This window comes from Sinohyriopsis cumingii, chromosome 15 (assembly GCF_028554795.1).
Source record: "Sinohyriopsis cumingii isolate HCF-2022 chromosome 15, ASM2855479v2, whole genome shotgun sequence".
Taxonomy (NCBI): domain Eukaryota; kingdom Metazoa; phylum Mollusca; class Bivalvia; order Unionida; family Unionidae; genus Sinohyriopsis; species Sinohyriopsis cumingii.
In genome coordinates, this window is record NC_142975.1 from 137,129,934 (window position 1) to 137,152,330 (window position 22,397).

At 35.1% G+C, this 22,397-nt stretch overlaps 1 protein-coding gene across 1 annotated transcript in view; it reads right to left on the bottom strand.

The window, feature by feature from the left end:
- LOC149782870 (DNA topoisomerase I, mitochondrial-like) overlaps window positions 1-17,806 on the bottom strand; it is a 67,349-nt gene extending 49,543 nt beyond the window's left edge. Inside the window, exons 1-2 of the mRNA XM_089934403.1 lie at window positions 17,661-17,806; window positions 17,359-17,392 (exon numbers count right to left, since the gene is read on the bottom strand). Coding sequence (XP_089790529.1) covers window positions 17,359-17,392; window positions 17,661-17,702 — 76 coding nt within the window. The 5' untranslated portion in view covers window positions 17,703-17,806. The remainder of the gene's footprint in view (window positions 1-17,358; window positions 17,393-17,660) is intronic.
- Window positions 17,807-22,397: the final 4,591 nt, after the last annotated feature.

Here is a 22,397-nt window from a genome sequence, read left to right on the forward strand (position 1 = left end):
CCAAGGCTATACTAAAAAAGGTTTTGGAGGAATACATACATGCCAATCCCCAAAGAGGCATAAGTGTAATTATTGCTATTATAAGCAGGGATTCCATCAAATAGATATTTTAAGGAGTCCCAAGGACCCATACATTTGAATCTTATAGGGTCCTTACAAGATGTAAAAGGGTCTCACTTTATAGTTTCTACAGGAAGTTTGGTGTCTGTGTGTGTGAGTTTGTGTGAGAGAGAGGTCTCACTAGAATGTTGGGGAAAATAGGAGTTCCACCAGGTAAAAGTAACACAAGCATATTGGGAATACATGAAGTGGATAAATGTCCAATAATGCCAGGAATAAAGAGACACAAAACTTTGCCAGTTTTACTTATATGTAATTCTTTAAATATTCATGTACTAAAATTGATATCACATCAGTCGACTTGGGAACACGCTAAAGAAGGTCGTATTTAGACAGTAATATGACATGCCCTTCAAAACAAAACAAAAATATCAGGTGAGGCATCTTAACCACAGAAATGGATGATAGTGAATTAATTTTTAAAGTTTGCAATGAGCATTCATGTGCAGAATCTCAAGTGCTGTATTACATCAACCTCATATTCTTCTTTTAAAGTTTGTAAAGATCCATCTTCTCTAACATTTTTCAAGTCACACCGTAAAGAGTCTTGCGTTTAATCTGGTACCATTTTCTACAAAACCATATATTGACGTTGATAATACCATCCAAGGTGTAGAGAGGTGCATTTCTGATGTGAAATCATGAATGACATGTAACAAGCTGCAGATGAATGATGATAAAACTGAGGCCATTCTGATCACAGCACCAAGACTTTCTGATTCAAATCTTTTACCTCAAACAATAAATATCAGCAACACCAACATTAAATTCACACAATCAGTACAAAACCTAGGTGTTACTCTGGACAGTACTCTCACATTGCACCAACATGTCATGAACATATGCAAGGCTGCATATCTTGAGCTGAGACGCATCAGCTCAATTCGCAAATATCTTTCAGTGGATGCCACTAAAACACTTGTGTGTTCATTAGTACTTTCAAGACTGGACTATTGTAACTCAATTCTTTCTGGTTCATCTCAATATCTGCTCCAGAAACTTCAAAAAGTTCAAAACACAGCTGAGCACACCTCCCCGCTGCTCTGTACCCTACAATGGCTATCCATTTGATCCAGAATCAAACACAAAATTTGTTCTCTGTGCTACATTTCACTGTCGGACTCTAGTCCAACATACCTATCCGACCTCACCCATGTGTACACACCAGCAAGATACTTACGCTCCTCTTCTGACAATCATATACTCATTATTCCCACTATGAAAACAAAGTCATATGGACAGCGTTTTTTTGCATACCAGGGCCCAGTAATGTGGAATGAATTGCCCACTGAACTTAGACACAAAGACACAGTAATCACATTCAAGAGGGCTCTCAAAACTCACTTATTTCGACTGCAAGAACAAACTTAAAAGACTGAAAAATGTTTCCTACCTTAAATATTCTCAGCATGTTTTTTTTAATGTTTTCTAATTTCATGGTGTTTGTTTTTGTAATCATTTCATTATATGTTTTTTATCTTATAGGTGATGTCTAATGTTGTAAAGCGCTTAGAGCTTCTAAAGATTAGGCGCTACACAAAGTCCTCATTATTATTATTATTATTATTATTACTGGTCCGCTACCTAGTTTTATTATGAATATAATGAATCTGTGAAGCTAAGTTAAAAAATGATGAATCCCATCTGTTTTCTTCAAAATAAAATGGGTCATATGCAGCTGCTATAAACAGAAAATGAGGAAAAGTCTTATGCAATAGTATTATTTTTAAAGCAGATTGTCAAATTTACACAAGTCGAATTAAACAGGTGATATTAAAAATGATAAATAGAACTAATTTACCAAAACAGCGTAATCTATATCTTGGAGAACATAAAACGTAACTTGTCAAAAAAAAAACAAAGGATGTAATGATTTCAAACTAAAGCATACCGGGTGGCATGTATGTGTTTAACCCCTAAATACTTATCCAAATTTGAAAGCAACAAAGGTGAGTAATATTTATTACTGTAGGGTTTATCTTCTAATTTAATCTGAATCTTTAGTGCATCGTAATTTCGAGATCATGTGCACTATACTTGTTCAGCTACACGCAGAAATGAACACAATGCATAATTAACAAGCATGACCTCAACAGATGGGTAAAAAATCCTTCAGACCTCTGTTTTGTGAAACCTTGAACTTATCTGCAAGCTGGAAATCGACTTGGTCAGCAATTATTATTACATCCAACGGGGCTATTAAGCTGGGATTTTAATGCGTGATTTTTAACTGTATTGTGTCACGGACGCACATTTGTGTATCATCGGAAGCCCTGCATAAGTGGCAAAAAAGTGTTATTTTGGGCATAAAAAGTGTAATCAATATACTGCATGCCAGAATTACAATTTACAGCAAGTCTGAATATGATATCTTGTTACGACTAACCTGGTTCTGCAGCTGGTCAAATTCTAATCACAAAGGGCAAAATCCATATGGATTAAAATCAGAATACAAACACAAAATCTTGATCATTTACTTATGTTCAGCACTCACTTTAACTAGTCTGGAAGTATACCTTTCACTGAATGATCGTGATCTGGAATACTATAATGATCATAGGCAGGTGCAGTAATACATTATTTTCATATTCTTCTTTGTCTGTAAAGCGTTGTTGATTTGTCCTTTTTTCTGATCTGACTTATTCTGAAGTTTGCTAAGGTAAGGCAAAACAGAGATGGTCAGTCAACCAGAAACACATTTTTGTTTGGCTTAATAAAGGTCAGCATTGTCCAGTGTGTAGCAATGTAATGATTGCACACCCTATGATTTGTTTGTACCCCACCACCAATTTTAATAACAAAGTGCACAAGGATATGAAAAAGACAAAAAACTTGGTAATTTCATGCATTAATTTATAAATTCTAACCTAACTGCCATAAGAGGGTCCCTGACACTGTCAACTTTATAACAGTGGCCACAACTGATAGCAGATTGGCATTATTTGCATAAAACCAAAAACCTAATGATGACTTTTCACTCCATTATGTAATACTGCATAGTATTAGCCAAGGTGCCCCCTGAGAGATTTGAAGTAACAGAACTGGAATATAATGCTGACCTGTTTCTCTGTTTCTTTCTTGTTTACAAAGTCCATATATCATATATATTATACATCAAAACAATAGCAGGAAATTAATGTTCAACTTGAAACAAGGTTTTCCATACAGTGAACAGTTGCAACATCACTAAACAGCTGAAAAATAGGTTACAAAACACAGCTGAACCTAATTTTTCTGCTTTAGTTGCAAATAGAAAATTAAATCTTATAGTCTATTTGAAACACAATTTGGTTCATTGCTTATGATGTACTGCAAGGAAGCAGACATGGCACATATGGATACTGCACACACAGCTACCAGTTGCACAATGAACTTTTCTCTGAAAACTGTGTTTACTTCTCGTTCTTAGTCCAGGTAAGCGTGCATGAGTATGTTGTTGCTGACAAGACAGCACAAGAATCTCTCTGAACCACCATTATCCCTCAGAGTCAACTGTTTTCTTCTGCAAAAGTTGGCAATTAGATCTCTTCTAAGTTCCATGATAAAGTTGGTATGTGTTTATCGGAACCTGCTTATCTGCCTGGTTGATAACAGCTTGTGGATCAAGTAAGCATACTCAATAGCAATGTATGATGAACCAAACAACGTAACAGGTGTATTTTTTACTTGGTCAGCATATTGCTTTCTCAACTGGTCATGAATACATTCATATGCTTGTTATGCAAATGGACAGCCCTTGCCTGGGTGACATTGACCTTATCTCTACTCACCTGTCGCTCACAGATTAAATCATCATCATCAATATTGTTGTAAATAACCATGACAATATTGCTGTCATTCCAAAACAGTAACTGCATAAGATTCATTCACATAGGTTGTGGATTTTGTGACTGCTGCATATAGTGCCACAAGGTAATACTGGAAAAGTACCTATTAAAGTATATATGATTTTTTTCCCCACCAGATCTTGTGCTAGATCATGAATAGTGAGATACCCCAATCCATATCTTGCATGGAGTTCACTGATCCTTCTTGCCACAATACAGCAGAAAAATACCCATGCAGGAGACAACTCCATCACACCTGGCCCAAAACTTTATTCTAAATCTGTCTTTTACTTTTCTTACAAGTCTCTAATGATAATTCCTAGAGAAAATATATTTGTCCTCATGAAAAACTAATCCCATGTACTTAAAAAAAAAAACATGAATGGGAGTCAAACTAGACTTTAATTTTAGCGAGAAGTGACATCTGTTGGAAAGAACTGGGAGAAGTGGAATCTGAACAGGGAGAAGTGGGAACAAAGCACGACACGCAATATATATATGCGTGTGTGTGTGTTGTTTTTTATTCTCTTAATTAAATTATGTCATCTATTTCCCAGTATGCTGATTTGCATTTAATGTTGGTTTTAAGCAATATAGTGTGACCCCGCTATAACAAGGTAGTTTTGAGCCATAGAAGCCAACCATGTTATAGACCAAACCACGTTTGCAGGAGGGTAGGTAATAAATGTGGGTGGTAAAATATGTTCGTCATCAGCACAGTTACCACCTTAAATCGATGCATATTAAATGAGAAATACACCTGTAGTGAAAACAGAAGGCAGATAATAACAGTTTCCTTTATTTAGAGAACCACGAATTGGTATATATATGTGAATACTGTTTATGTTTAATGTATAGCAAGAATAGAGTATCAACACCGTGTTCTCACCTATGAATCTCATCATATACATCCACAATACAAGTGTCTCCATCGAAAATATGCACACACATAGATCTAAAATATTCAATAATTCTGTCACAGGTCATATTGGTCTGAATTCAGTGGAAAAACATAACACAATCAATGATGAAGCACATTAACTTTTCCGTACGTCCCAAGTCAGTAAAAGCTAGTTTGTGTTTTAAGCCGCTGTTGGTTGTGTTCATAAGCATAAACTTTTTGCAAAAAGGAAACTTTCTTGGCACAGTTAACATGTTCCAGTCACGTTGGAAAATGCAAAATGCATCTTTGATGAAGGGTGCATGCATTATTGAAGTCACTGCTAAAGGACATCTTTGGAGAACCAAACAAATGCCCATTACCTATTGTAGCGGCAACATCAAATAATTGTATTGCATGACTGAGACTGATTTTTTTCCATTTGCTGAGTACATTTTCATAACAATCGGTGCTTCAAAAGTAATGTTTCCTTTGAAAATTCAGCAAACTATTTCATCTGGGTATGTTTTTAAAAAGGAACTGGCCATCGTTTGGTCTATTCTAGTTACTGTTCCTCCCTGCCTATTGAATAAACCAATAAGATATTTTTTGGTATGCGTCAGAAATTTAACAATGGGTCAATGGACGATAGAAACGCAGGTGTTCTGGTCTGATGACAGGAATTATTACAGAAAATGTGAGTGTTCTGAAGGATTTAATTCTAAGTGAAAAGAAGAGGAATTTTACTTACCATCCACATACAAACGTCCGTCTATTTAAATATAGTAATTACAAGCTAGCGGCCAAAATTCCAACCATAGATAGATTACAAGATAATGCCTCATCCAGTTGATCTCCGTTACCAGAAATGTCAACAACAAAAAAGCGGATATATCACAACATACAGTCCTCATGCTAGATGTCAAGATAAGCAGATTATGATATAACTATGCACTGTTTAGATGGTTTGTCAACAAGGACAAAGAATTTGTTCATGTAACAATAGATAAATTTCAGTGCATTTTATATCCAGTTTGCGGCTTCCTTTCATGGGACCCTCTGAATTTCTCCACGCCAAACCAATGGTCATATATACAAGTTTAAACAGCCAACAATGTTGCCAGTAACAAAAAAAAAAAATCGCCAGATGGTATAATTTGCCACCAATAAAGAAAATAAATCCAAGTTTGCAACACTGGAAAACCCTACATGATTCCAGAATAAACTTTGTACATGTTATATTTTGTACTTTTAAGAAGAAAAAACTACATTTTTGGGTAAGAGAAAAACACATAAATTTTCAGGAGCCACGCCACGATCATCTTGTAATATTCATATGAGATCTCTTCCCCAAAATGTGTACGAGAAAAATACATTTATATAAAATTTTGGGAGCCACACCACAACCGTGTTATATCTGAATTCGTGTTACAACGGAGTGTGCTATAGCGGGGTCACACTGTACTTCATTTTCAAGTTCTATCTATATTATAAACACATTTAGTGCATGTTTAAAAACTATCATATTCAAATTCAGTGTATTCTGGCAATAGGACTTAAAAAGAAAACAAAAGAAGCTATACACTATGAGTTTTAACTGGGCAACTAGATTACAGTATTGTAATTAGTACAAATGCTTAATCAAATCAAGAATTTTTTCTTTTTACTTTCATTTTAAGTTCATTATAAAATGGCATTTGAGATGATTTCTAAACTTGTTTGAAACAACCACTATACCATGTACATGAGAGCATATGCACACATCTTTTAGATCATACTATTAGTTGTAATTTTTTTGTTGCCAATAAAACTTTACTGTAACTGTTTGTTCATAAACAACACAATGAAGAATTATAGTCAGTATATAAATGAATTAAACCCTTTTTTAACCGAATCGACACAACCAACATGCAAGTGCATCTATTTTTAGAAAGAGGGGTTTTCTTAATGTAACCACTCACTTTATAGCTTTGTTACAACAGTTCATCGATAGAACTGCAAATGTAAGATTGTATTATTTGTCTACATACTTGGTGTAACGTTAGGCACTGGTCAAATAGTATTTCTTTGCTGTTTTTTCTTTTCTTTGTCTTCATATTTTCAAAAAATGAGCAAACTCAGAATACAACCTTGACCTTACAGCATCTCTTGAATTCTACAACACAGCATTGTAATATATATGTATTACCTACATAATTGCATTTTAACACTAAATCTTTAATAAAGTAATAAATATTTAGACTCTGCTCTCCATGACTTACAGATTTTACTGAATATAATTGCCTAATGGTATACAGAATCTCATAAAACAGTACTTCCCAGAACAATTATTTCTCCATGACAGGTTCACTTGCAGTTCCAAACTGATTTTTATCAATAAAAAAAGGTAATGTGGCAGTTAAAACATTCATGTTAATGATTCTATTCTTAAAACTCAACTTGCAATTTACATAAGTTTAAGTTTCAAAATACAAGTTTGTATGTTTTTATCATGAAACGATAACTTGCAGAAATCAGGCTTAATAGTTGCCAACTTGCTCAGGAAATGGATTATGATCAATATGCTGTCAAAACACATGCCTGTGAATGTGCAAAGTTTGTCAGCATAACTGATATCAACACCAACTACCTGATGGCCTGAAGCCTACATTTTGCCTTGAGTTTATAAAACATAACACTGAAACTAACTTGGCCAAGGCGAGGGAGCATCTAAAAAGGATGGTCATATCATTTTCCTCAAAAAATCACAGGGCAAAGTTGTTTTCACTTTCCTAACAGAAGAAGGTGTAAGTTTACATTGTTTTAGGTGACTTAGTCACTCACTTCACCTGGCAGTGTGACCACCGAGGTCTCACTAGGATTTTAAAACTAGGAGTCCAGGACTAATAACTTGGTAAGAGTCCCACCAGCAAAAGTTGCAGTCCTCTCCCAAAAACATGCTGAAGTGGCTAAATGTCCATTAAAATGCATGGAATAAACAGACACAAAACTTTTATTTATTTGTAATCAGTTATTGTTCTATCAAAAAAACTATGTATTAAAATTGATATCATGTACAAATATCATTCTTTAACTACAATATATTTCACTTTTGTCTATGTCACGTTTCACAAAATTTAATTATGCTTGGCTTTGGATTGTATTCCTCCACACTAGGTCCCTCTTGTCTGACTCGCATCATTTGTGTTAAGGTCTCATGTTTTATTCTGGACCTTCCCTTGGTCTTGATTTTGTTCTGCACACTGAAGCCTCTCTTGCATGCCATGGATGTCACTGGTGACACCAACACAATCACAGGTAGGACTGCAAAGTCTGGAAATCTCTGTACTCTTGAAGCAGAGTTGTACAGGCTCTTGCTAGTGTGCAGTGCAATGATTTTTATGACTACCTAGCAAGTAGATGGTCTCAAGATATATCGTGCCTAGAAAATGTGGAACTTTGCAGTTTAGAAGAACCAGTAGTTGCCATCGAGTGTAACTTTTCACATTCTTAAACCACTGGCATATAGTTTCTGTTTGTCAATCAGAACGAATTTTGTAAATCCAAAGAAAGTTTTTATTCCAAACACTAAGCCAGGCATCACACACTTTCTTACACTTGGGCTATTGTCCCATCCGAACTATCAGTTCTAGCAACTTTAGCAGAGTTCTGAATCTCATTATAATTTTCATCAGTTTTCCATTTAACCCCAAAATACTTATCCAAATTTCCACACAGCATTTTGTTCAAGTCTCGATGTGCCTTGATTTCGAGGTCGAATGCAATATTTATATGGCTACAATCAGAAATGAACACAGTAACAGAAATCGCGCTGAGCTATGGCAATGTTGCAAATTGCAATTTTTTCCCTCCTAATTAGCAACAAAATGTACCATCTGGAGATATTTTTGGTTGCAACATTTTTGGCTGATAACAACTGTAGATACAGTCTTGGCTCTGGAGTGAAGAAATTCAAAGGCACCATGACAGGTCCCCCGCAAACTTGGATATAAAAATGCACTGGAATCTATTGTGACAAAAACAAATCCTTGTTTCATATTGACAAACCACCCCAACAGTGCATTGTTATATCACAATCCGCTTATGCTGGTGTCTGGCCATGGTATTGTATGCTGTAATATAACCAAAATAGCCATGCAACTGACTAGCTACAATCAACCACCTCTGAACGCGAGAACGGGAAATGACTACAGTCGACCAGAGGACAGCAATTTTTTTTTTAAATTACTGAAAAAAATAGTTTTCCTGCAACTTCAAAGAAAACTGATTAGTTTTGAAGCACCGATATACCAAGCAAATAAAAAAAAATCTGTTTCAATGTGCTACAATTATTTGATGTTGCCACAGCAATAATGGGTATTTGTTTGGTCCTTCAAAGAGAGCCTTTAACGGTGCCTTCAATAACACATGCACCTTCATCAAAGCAAGCCAAAGACCTTTCATCAAAGAAAGTCAGCAACAAACTTAAATAACTGTTTCATTTTTCATAGTGATTAGAACATTTATTGTGCCGCAAAACTTTCCTGTTTGCAACAAAATGTGCATATGTAGGACTCCTGCGTGGGTGATATTCTGCATCCCAGATATATAAAAAAATGCATCTAAATATGCATAATTAAGCGTTTCCGAGATCTTTGGACTGACCCCTGATGATACATGTAAGGCACAAAAACTATGAAAAACCATGTACAGATTCTTCTGTTTGCCTGATAAATCACTGCAACTTCTTCAGATTGATGCAATCAAAGTTATTCAGAAACTTCTTTTATATATCAAACAAAAGCTCATCAGCAACATTCCTGCCATCATTAAATAAATAAAATACAAAAGGTATGGTTCTGGTTACATTGAAAAGAAAAGAAAAATTAGGGTACAAACAATGAATGTGCAAGAGTTTGTCAGCATAACTGGTATTACGACCAACTATTTCATGGCTTGATGCCTATATAACACTGGAGTTAACTTGACCAAAGCGAGGGAGCATCTAAAAAATGACAGTGATCTAAAAAAAATCAAAAGGCAAAGTCATTTTGACTTTCCTAACAAAAGAAGGCGAAGTTTACAATTTTTCAGACGACTTAGTCGGCCACTTCACCTGGTAGCATGACCCCTGATGATACATGTACAGCAAAAAAACTTTGAAAAGCCATGTACAGAAGATTTTTCCAATTACCTGGTAACTTTTAATCAACATTATGAAATATCAACTTTAAAAAGAAGTCATAAATTTGTTACATTTCTCTCCAAACGACATTTTTAGTACACTGTAATTAATGATACTCAAGGAAATTTTGATCAATGAAAATGTCACTTACAGCTAGTGGAGCCAGTAATTTGATGCATAAATAAAAATTAAATAATTTTTTGTATCAATTGAAACTTGGGTTATAGTTCTATCTTTTAATTATGTAATCATCATAAATGCAATGTGTCATCTTGTAATTAAACGTAAAATATGTCAATATACCACAACAGCTAGGTCTGCGAGCGTTTCTCTGAGAAGTTAATTAAGTGCCGACCATGTTCTGATATCGGACTAGCGGAACCATTTGTTGTATTGTTGCACTAAATAAAAAGTGGGCCTCCTTTTCTATTATCACATTAATTACGTCTTTGGAATCAAATAAAGGAAGTGGAATAAACAAAAGTTAAAAGGCATACAAATCCTACATGCGAACCAGCGGCTCCAGTCATATGTCAGGTAAATCATTTCAGTTGATCAACTGAACACTGTTATAAATGTTATTGTGCATGTAATCTAATTAAACTACCTTAAATTAACAATACTCAATCACAACTGTGATTCAAGAGATCAAGGTAACCAAGCGTAATGAGTACTTCGTAAATAAAAGATTTTTGTTTCACAGATATGGACAATTGTGGGGGAAAACAAGTTTAAGAGAATTCCAGAATTTGCACGTAGAGATATTTTCAAGGATGATAATAAGTTTCACTATTACTTGCAATGAAATCACAGCATCAATATTTTAGTAACAGAACAATCCAAAAAATTGAGTTTCGACATAAATGATTGTCTCACGAAATCATGCAGTTGATTTATAAAAAGGAATCTTGTTTGGTAGTGTATCAACAGTTAGTCCGATACCCTGCTTCGTAGACTCGTTTCCTATAAAATGTAATAGACCACTCCAGAAACCAGACTAATCAACAAAAACAAAAAGACATGACATAATAAACAAATGTTTTCGCGTATTGTGTTCGTTGTTGTAATCAGTTGGAATTATGTATCAATCTTTCAGATGATGGCCATTTTGAAAATAAATGTAGAATAATGAACACCTTCAGAAAAAGCACTGTATTGACAATTATTCTGAACGCGATAAAAAAAGGAGGATTCAGTCATTAAACAGCCCATAGCAGCAGGGAGGGCAAACAGTCTCTACTTGATTCCCATTGATTTCTTCGAATAAAGGCTTCCACAAAAAATCGTTGGGAAAAGGCTTTATTTACCAAAATAGAAGCTTCTTTAAGGATTAAATATATTAAGTAACACCAAGACAACATCATGAATTAACATAAGACCAGACCCTCCCTGCTGCTGTTCATAGTTAAAATATTTTGTCAAGGCCAATTCTATATCGTGTTCTAGGGTCATGCAAATTTATCGTTATAAATCCATGTGGAGTTAACTGAGCACGACTAAATAAGTTTTTAAATTTAATAATATCCATGTCGCCGCTGCACCATGTTTGGTGAATATTTCTTAACATGTGCGTATCAACGCTGTTAAATACAGCCAGAATATTACAATTATGTCTAATTACCTTTGGAATTTGAGTCTATCTTTGAGTAACATAAATAATACCAGTGTTTTTATGTCTACCACGAGAAAATATCCTTGCAGGATTCGATTGTTTGTCTAACATTACGTCATCGTACACAACTAAATTATTGATACTTCCATCAAGATCATCAACGGATGGTGCATCATTGACATCAGTGATAAATTCAATAATATCATCGTGATGTTCATTTAATAATCACGCATTTTCATTAAAATCTTTTAATACTTCATAACATCGCTGTTCATCAACCGATGGTGCTACTAAATATAATTTATCCCATTTTAGCCATCTCATTATCAAATTAAGCAACAACTGTGTTTTTCCACTAAAAGATGGACCTATTATGATCATTCTAATAGAATCTGGCAACGCTGCGTGATGTTTAATTGGTTCCTGTTTTTTTTTTGTGGTGGAAAAATCAATTACATTCATGATATAATTATACCATGGATTTATATTGTGTTAAATGTTGCTCGCGTACTCCAACAACTGGCCTAACTATGGTTGTTACGCGCAATAAGAGATCGGCCGCGACAGGTACATGTGCGAAATGTGGCACAAAGAAATTCAGATTTTTTTCATCTAGTCAACGAGCAAAGCCAGCCAAAATAAAATCAATTTAAAAACAAAAAGAAACAAAGGGCAGTGATGTTGCAGCACAGTAAAATTACCTGGTGTTCCTTGGGCTAAATATCCAGGACAAAAACATATTCCTGGATATAATTATTGTGGTCCAGGAACCCGACTCAATATTAGACTTGATGATCATGATCAACTAAAATTAAATGAAGATCCGGTAAATGCTATTAATACAGCACGTTATGTTCATGATATTGCTTATTGAAGCAACGATCTACAACAAAGGCACCTCACAGATGTAAAATTAATTCATACATTAAATTCTATTCCTAATAAATCAATAAGGGAAAGATTAGCTAGTTGGTTAATTAATACTGCAATGAAAAGTAGATTAGCGCTAGGTGCTGGTAATTAATATTACGGAATCGATTTATTATTCTCCAGTTGGATTTTGGAAAGGTAAAGCAGCAATTAGTAAACTTGCTAAAGCTGCAAAAGTAAAGATTCCAACTGCAGCAAACTGGTTATCCAAGCAGGCAGTATGGCAAATTTATCTGCCACCACCTAAGCAAACTGAACACGCACACTTTGACGTTAGTGTCCTTAATGAAGTTCATCAAGCTGATATTATGTTTTTGCCTCATGATATTGTTGGTCAAAAAACATACAAGTACGTGTTGACGGTAGTTGATATTGCAAGTAGATATAAAGAAGCAGAGCTGCTATTAATAAAAACTGCTGTTGACGTCACAGATGCATTTAATAAAATTTATCAACGAGGACCTTTACGATGGCCAAATTTACTTCAGGTTGATCCTGGTAGAGAATTTTTGGGTGCTGTATCATTGTTAATGAAACAAAATAACGTTAAGATACGGCGAGGACATACTGGAATTCATCACGATCAGGCAATTGTTGAAAGATTTAATAAAACACTCGCTGACAGATTATTTGGATATCAGTATGCAACGGAATTTATTCAGGATTCAAGATCATATGAGTGGGTTGAAAGATTACCAGATGTAATATTAGCGATAAATAGTGAAATAACACGAGCAATAAATATGAGACAGGCCATCGCGATCACAAAAGCAATCATACCAATCCGACGACGTGCTTTTTCAACACAGCCGGTGCTAGGTAGTATCACTGTGAGATATTTATATAAACCAGGTGAACCTCAAGGTGGCAGAAAAAGAGCAACAGATCCTATTTGGAGTATTACAACACATAAAATATCCACCGTGACAAGATCGTCTGGTAGACCAGCAATTTATATACTTGATTCACTTGCTCCTCAACGCGGATTTACACGTGAAGAATTACAAATAGTTCCTGCGGACACTCAGTTACCACCTAAATCACTTAAATAACACGTCTATTACATTCCAAACACGCCAACGTGACATTTTCTCGTGTATGACCAAGATTATTATTTTTCCTGTCCACAGTAAATTGTCTTGAATCATTTTTTTTTATATTTCCATAACATTATACAATTACAAATTGAGCAATGATTATTTTGCTGTTGTTTCAGCGACATTACAAACTCAACATTTAGGTCAAAAGTGTAATTATTTTTTTTATCTGATTGTTTGTAACTGGATAATTTTTTCTTTATTATGTCATCGCAATCATCAAGGTCATTAATTATTAACCCATCTAGGACAATTTGTCTTAACTGAGATATTTTTCTAACCCTAGATACAGCTAAATAAACTAAATTCGACCATTCTATGCGATCACCAACAATCCAAACAACTATATCTGAAATAGTTAATCCCTGTGATGAATGTATTGTCATTGCATATCCTAGTGTCCATGGAGATTTTTCCGTATTTAATGCGTCCTCGACAGCATCAATATCAACGGTAACAATATCATTCAACACCAGGTTCTTTTTTCCTTGTCCCGGTACATCAACATCAATATTTTGTCATCGCGTATCTGCTGGTCGATAACATAATGGCACCAGCAGCATAGGAAATTTCTTTCATTGCAGTTGAAATAATTCCCGTTGAAGTGTGTCTCTGCCTATTTTTCTACTAGCAACTATTAAATCATTTGGTCTCCATAGATTTAAAAAAGTTCTTCATGGATGTTTCTGAAATTACTTCACGCATAATTTCACAATGAATTTTATTTGGTTGTAATCAAATTAATTTTTTTAATTCACTTAATTCTGCATCAAGTGATCTATAATCAGTGTCAACTTCTTTGTAATAATCAACAAAGTTCTTTAACCAATTATGTGGAGATGTTCCATCAATTGGACTTGGTTGGCCATGATCACCATACATTATCACAGCTGTATTTTTCATTAATAACCAATCAAGAAATATTTTTAATGTTTCCAACGAAACAGTACATATTTCATCCCAAATAATAATTTTATTGATATATTTTTCCCCCAGAAGTCCATGTGCCAACGCTGTATTTGAAAAAACTATGATAAGTACAGGAATTAACTCCTCATTGCTTCATTTCCTTGGCTAGTCTGTTTGTTGGCCTTAACATGATCACGTCAGTTTCTAAATAATTCTATAACTCGCGTCGTTTTACCAGAACCACCAGGCCTGTTCATGTAGACTGTTTTATATCTAGATACTGGATTGTACACACACGGCGACGAAGAAATTTCTCATATTTCATCGCGATAATATTCATTTTTAGTTTCAACATCAGCTGATTCACAATAATCAAGAATAATCTTGCCTTTGATTCTCCATGTGCCCCATGTACCTTCGCCGGTTAAATTTTCCAACAGCGCTGAGTGTTTTTCATCAATATAAAATGAATCAGTAGCTACTCTAACTGTGTCATTGGGAAATTTATTTATCATCGATAGTAAATTTATACTTACATAAGCCAACATCGATGATCTTAATTTCTGTATAATTCACCGCTAGGCCTTACAAACTGATCGTATTTATCATCAGAGCTTCTAAATAATGACACTGATACTGGATCGGATTTACTTATTTTATGAATAAAATCAAACATTCTCCCCAGAATTTTCTGGGGAATAAAATTTAACAACACGATCTCGTGGAAATATTGTTACCGCAGATGTCCACGCATGTGAGTTATGATCAATTATTATAATTGGTGCTCCCCAAGATTTATTTACTGATTAGCAGAGGGATTTTCTAAACTGAAAAACATGTTGCACCGGACCATCATTAAGGGATGAACCACTGCAGGTCAAAGATACTACTACAATCATCATTGGTGACTATTCGCAAAAGTTACTATAGACATGTAGACTGTTATGCATAAATAATTTATCCATTTCTTTCATGTCTATACTCTTGTATTAACTACTAATCGACATGAATTTGGCTGACCCTGGCAAGTAGCAGAAATAAATGTTTGTTTTTCATACAGTTTTCTGTAATTATGGCATGTAATGTACAGACTGATGTTATACACAGATTACACTTTTTGCCACTTATATTAGTTAATAAATTACACTTAAACCTCTCATGTTTGAACCTACAACAAAGCAATTCAGGTTCACATTTAATACCATTACCTGTGATTGGGTACCTGGGTAAATGATCGTTAAGTTAGATGGATACCTGGTAAAAAATGTCCGAAAATTTTTATATCTTCAGTCACATGCTATACAGCAAGTGCACGTCTTCCAAAGAAAAATGGGAAAGCATACTACTAGATCACAGGTATCTGATATGTAAAGTCAATGTTGAAAGACCTGATGCTGATGTGTTCAGATAAGGGGAGCTTTCACTCATCTTGTTTCTTCCAGGTTTCACCCTAAGGCTAAAAGAAAAATATGTTTCCAATTGCACTGGTTTTAAAATTAGGTTAGGCAGGTTGTTCTTTTTAAACATATATATTTATAATGATTAGTATATATAATTCTAAGTGCTTCAAAGTAATGGGAACAACCGGCTTAATTAGGTGCATAAATCGAAGTCAGGATTTTTTTTTTGTTACACTATGGGGTGAAAAAAATGCTATGGTCAGCAATGAGAAACAGAGATATTTGGCAGATTGAAAACATTTTTTTCTTCCAAAGGAATTAGTAGTATGAACTGTGATTATTTAATGTGACAATGCTTTGCTGGCATTAATTTTTGCTTTTCTATTCCTGGTGTATTTATGTTTAATTTTATCAACATTATTAGGACCCAAGGAGCAAAGACAGTATTAATTATTTTGTCTCAGTTAATAAGTATTAATGAAACAGGATATATACTGCCCAACATTCCTGGAAAACCTTTGAAGTTCTAACAGATCAATAGAATAATTGATTTAAAGTTTCCATTTTTAAGGACAGATTTCTATCCAAATGCTCCTTCTCATTTCAACAGATTTATGATACACTATTAGACATCTTCTATTGGTCTCACTCATCTTTACTAGAGTGCATCTGATATTCTGAAATTAATGACAGCAAAGTGTTCTTTTGGATTACCACAATATAATATATTACTGCAACACTCTTTTAGTTTACAAATATGATACAACACATGCAAGGCTAATTCACATTAATCCCATAATTAACCATTCCTTTTCTTTTTTTTTTTTAGAGAGAAAAAAAAAAAATCAATAGTGTCAATAAACTCCTATCTTGACTTTAACTCCGCCTTAGTTGATAAAGGTCAAAGATGAACCAGTACGCCTATAGCGAGTACCGACCAGCTGAGAGGTGCCTTACATCGAACAAAGACCTGCCTATAGGACAGCTGAATCTGTTTATACAAACTTACACCTATTTAACGAATATAAATGCGAGTAAAATGAAAACCAAATCAAATCAGCATTCTATATCAAACAGACTTACCTGAAAATAAACTAAAGTTGAATTTTCTACTGGTTTTGACAGGTGGTTGTAAACAAAAATTATTCAGAAAGAAAATTTAAGTCAGTGACTGAGTGAGACTCGAATTAAATTTCTATTATCAATCTCTAATGTAAACTAATTAGACATAAACCAATATAATTATTTAAACGTACACGATTGTTATTCTATTTCTGAGAAATATAAACTTGTTGAATTAAAGATATCTTTAGATTTCTCAATGCAAATGAATCCAGTCAGTTCCCCAAAGTCAGTCGTAAAATTTCTATGTCCGACCTCGCTAGTTACAGATTTTGAAAAAATTTGAAAGTTTCAAACCTGATTCTGACGCTTCTTTTCCTACTCCTTCGTCCTGAAACAGATAAAAACATTGTAAGTACTCATTTAAATTAAACCTGTTAATATAATTGCTATACACTTTGTAATAAGGTAAAACGAAGGGCTGAAAAACGTGCACATGCTTTGTTTACTGTGTTGGACTTAGAAAATTTTCGGCCATCTTGTCGACTTAGCCAATTTCGTGGCAAGTCTATCACAAGCACCATAGAAAAGACACTGTTTAATGCTAGTAACAGACCAATTTAACGAAAAATAAATAAAGACAAACAAAAATTACGTACCTGGCCAGACTGCTGACTAAGATCACTTGCTGACTTTTCCATGATGGAAAATTCTTTTTCACTCTGACAACGCTATGGCGTATAAAATTTTTGCTGAAACGGCTAAGTACTGACTTTCCCCGAATGCGCATGTCAATGACGTCATAGGCTTGCGATCGTACAATAAATACATGTTATTTGCTAGTTCAATGCCCTCGTTAGTGGACTTAATATGGTAAAGGAAGTGTTGCGTAGAAGGAAATGAATGAAACAATTCTCAGAATGTGTCTTTTTATTATATAAAACTGACTTTCAATCGAAAAAACAATACTAATTATTTATTCCGATAAGAGTTGTATGGTCAATTTAGAGGCTCCAGTGTAAAGAAATGCCGTGCAACTAATTTTTAATTCTTTCATAACGGAAATGTCATCCATAATCGGAAGAAACTTAACAGAATTAAAACAAAATTAAACAATAAAATTAGCCACACCAATGTAAGTTATACAAAAGTGGCATAATGAAATAAAACAACTTGCAAATATTCCTTTTTGGCGGAAAAAAAACTGCAAAAAAATCTGTCAGTATTACTTTCTTAAAAATTGTCATGGCTCATCTTTTTCCAATTCCAGATTTCATTAAGGTTTATTAGAGCATACATTGCTCTACTTGCTTATTCCCCGTCTGTTAAGACTCGAAATACACATGGGGTGGGTGTGAGATGGGGGTTTTCATGGAACTAATATAGCGCGGTATATTTCGGAGAACCTTTAGATTTTTATTAGTTATTATTTCATGCCAAAGAGTGAATCGGGACATATACCGGTTCATATATAGAAATAAATTTGCAAATTCAAGAGGATATCAGCTATGTCCATCATTTATTATTTGAAGCTCTCTAGCATCATTATTATGGGTGCTCTTCAGGTAGTTACATTGTACTTTCAACAATATCATAAATAATCAGTAACGGTACTCACTGCATAGCCAGCCAATATCTATCTTGCAAAAGCGCTCAGATCCACTCGGCTATGCACGTACCCCCCCCCCAAAAAAAAATGAAACAAAGGTCGAAGGAAACAGCACGTAGAGAAGAAGAACGAACAATAATGTAAGACGGTACCATGACCACAACAGCAGCTCTCTGTCCTCTAACGAGAATTTACCATTAGGCCACCATTTTGGAAGTAATACCCTGTGACTACAAGGGAAATTCCAAATCTGATTAAAATCCGATCTCCACTGACTTAAGTGAAGATCTGACACGACCGTTTAGTGGTCATGTTCTAGTGACCAATGTTCTTACCATAATCTCTAATTTTATCAGCAAATCGGATGAAGTCTTTTATCTTAGCATTTTGGAGTCTGAGCAGTGTGGCTGAAGAACTTCAATATATGCCGCTGCATTTCCAAAGGTCACCAGAACATGACCCCTAAGCGGTCGTCGTTAGATCTTCACCTAGAACAGAGGATATGTGATTTTATTCACATTGGGGTAATACCATGTTAAAAATTCATAGGTTGAACATTAATGTGACTATGGAGACAAGTGGAAAGTGGATGTTACAAATTAACTTGTAAGTTTCTTTGTCATTACAAATGGTTTAGGTTGTTATGACAAGAGTGTCTCTTTGGGATCAAATGGAAAATTTATGTTAAAACTGTCCATAGGTTTAACACGATGCAGTTCGCTGACGGACTTGACAGGAAATTCTACGTAAAAAAATGTCTATAATGGATTTTAACATTATGTGGCTCTCTGGGAACAAAATGAGAAATGCAATGTAAAAAATTGCCTGTCGGTGTAACTTGATGGGGACGACCGGGACAAGATAGGAAATTATTTATATATTATTAAAAATCACTTGTAAGCAAAACTAACTTCAATTTCTCCTTATAAATTCCCTGTTATGCCCTTTTAAAGAAAATAAAACACCAATCCCACTATAATTTCCCTACAATCCCCTTTTAAACAGAACTACGATACCTACTACCCTTACCATCCGTATAACTCTACCAGAGAAGTGCAAGGAGAGAAAAGGGGTGGAAATATAAAAACTGTGCATGCAAACATACTTATCACAGCTTAGTTTTACAATCCAAATACAAACATATCCATTGTTGTTAATCCCTTATAAAGCCAAGTGGTGCTATAATTTTTAAATACTGCTTATATTTGCATCCGTCGCAGATTTTATATTGTACGCGAAATGTGACCACCCATATAACTGGCAGCAAGTTTTGTTCCACATATATTCAGTGTCGAATGAAGCAAATTTGCTGTGTTTTTTGTTTCAGTTTATTACGAAATTACTTTTTCCATAGTAGATTTAAGTTCACCGGCTGACCGTATCCAATGTCAGTTAATTCTGTTCAGATATTTCTTCTTGTATGATATGTTATATGTAGAGAGGCAACAGAGTTAAGTTTGCCACATTGTCAAATTAAATCAGAATTTGGCTTGAAGCTAAGGGATTACGGTAAGATGTTTGAATCGTAAAACCTCAGAAACCAAGTTGAAGGAAGTTATGCATCTCACATGCAGTGTTTGTACCTGCTTTAAAGAAATAGCTGTTTGTGTGCGTCTGTAACAAATCGCAGAGCGCCTCCAGCTCTGTGTAATGAAATGATACTTTAGAGTTTGTAAAGTTTTGCCACCCGTAGATCTAGTACACTGAACTACATTCTTCAAGGCCAGTTTAGTTCGTTAGAGATGCTTATTTTTTTATTGTACAATGAATGAACTGTGATTCATGAAGAAAAGCAAGCGTTAAATTTGCCACATCTTGAAAAATAATTGTAAACTTAGCTTTAAGTTAAGGGTTTACTGTAAGATGTTTGCTCTTGAAAACCACACAAACTAAATTACATTCAAGTTGTGCATCTTTAAGCATATATTTCATTGTCTCGAGAGGATTAACATGTATCAAGATCAGCTGTGTTGTGATCATGCCATCGTGGTGGTTCCAACTCATGCAGAGATAAACGATACAAAAAAAGGGATGGAAACGATAATGGAAAACCATTAGACGATAAGACAGAGACAAACAACGGGGAGATGCAGAAATTGTTTAGGAACAGTCAGGTAATTCATGAAAGCAAAAAATTCAAAAGGTACCGGCTCCTCGTTCCACATTGAAAGTGTAGCGTCGAGTTGATCGTGGAGATCTCTTGTTTCAAGATAAACGTTTTCCCGACGGCAAATGCATTCACGTTTATCAGTACCAAAATCAGTCGGATGCTACCACATGAATAACAAGATTTCTCAGATGCAGTTACTATTGTGACAAATGTGACCAAGGATTAAGCCATCGGCAGCAACATATCCATTATGTTAAGAAATGTCGCTGTTTTGCCTCTTGGCATTGCATTCCTGAAAGACACAAAATACTTCGATGTTCCACTTTCAAGTGAACATTCGTCGGTGCATCATGTTACGTGCAACATCGGAAAAAAACCCAACTCCAACAACAGAAAAGTGCTGGCAAATTATTGACAGTATATTACACCTGTGGACAGTATGTTCGTATTCATTGCGAGAAGTTTCCAGTTTGTCCCATACGAAAACGATATTGTATTCTTTTGAACAAATCTTCGAGTAAGTAAGTAACATATATAAAGAGAGAGAGAGAGAGAGAGAGAGAGAGTAATTTTAAAGCGATGGAAGAAAATTTTGAATTCAGTATCATATAAGACATGTTTACAAGTTTATTTCCAAATGCCGTGCTCATTGGTGCACCGCGCATAAATGGAGGAGGGGGGCGTCAAAATGATCCAAATCGGGCCCAACATTTGCTAAGGCGAGTCTTGCTTATCTTACTGTGAGAATGTTCTCAAGAGACTGGAATTCATATTTATAATTTTTGTTTGGTTTATCGCATTTGCAAAGAGTGTATTCAATAGCCTTTATTTTATTACTATCAGATTTGTAGCGTGTCTCCAACAGGACGTGAAATGATATTTCGTGTCTGTCTTACACTCTCTACCTTTTGCTGTCTTAATTCTCGACCCCATCGACGATACTTGGTTCAAGGGGGACGTTCATCATTACGGGAACCGTCATCGAAACGTTTCAATCATCGCTCACAATTTCTAGGGATACCATGGACAATTTCTTTTGAAATATTATTCAGAATAAGGAACCGACTTTCCAAGAGTTACCATGAACGGAGCCGAAATCATTTACATGAATGTGGGAAACGCACAATTTAAAGACTCTATACTTCTTTGGCTATGCCTTTAAGTAGAATGCTGAAGCGTACCTGAAGTACACTAGTGACACTGTGACAGTATGTGAACATAACTAGAAACGTAAGCTTGGTGCCAAACCCACTAACCATACCCTTCTGATTTTCAAGAAGAACTGTTGAAATTTTGTCGATACGTTGTGGACATTTTACGATGTTGTCGTGGAATACGTTCACAATTATTTGTGGATCACGGAGACATCGATCCCTTGCCAGATCATGTGACTTAACGGACCGAAATTAGTTCAGGGCCGAGAACAAACTTGCCATCGGTATTATAGTGGTATACCTCTATCCTTGCAAACCGTCAGCCGTCGATTAGCAGCCATAACTTTGTGTCGGTCTGTATTGGTTGCAGGGCCGGCGCTAGACCCGGCCAGACTATCTGGCGCCCTAGGCAAGGTTAGATTCTGGCGCCCCCCCCCCCCGAAAATATCAATTTCAAAATTTATAAACAATATTTTTTTTTTTTTAAATGCGCCCCCTGAAATCAGCGCCCTAGGCGGCTGCC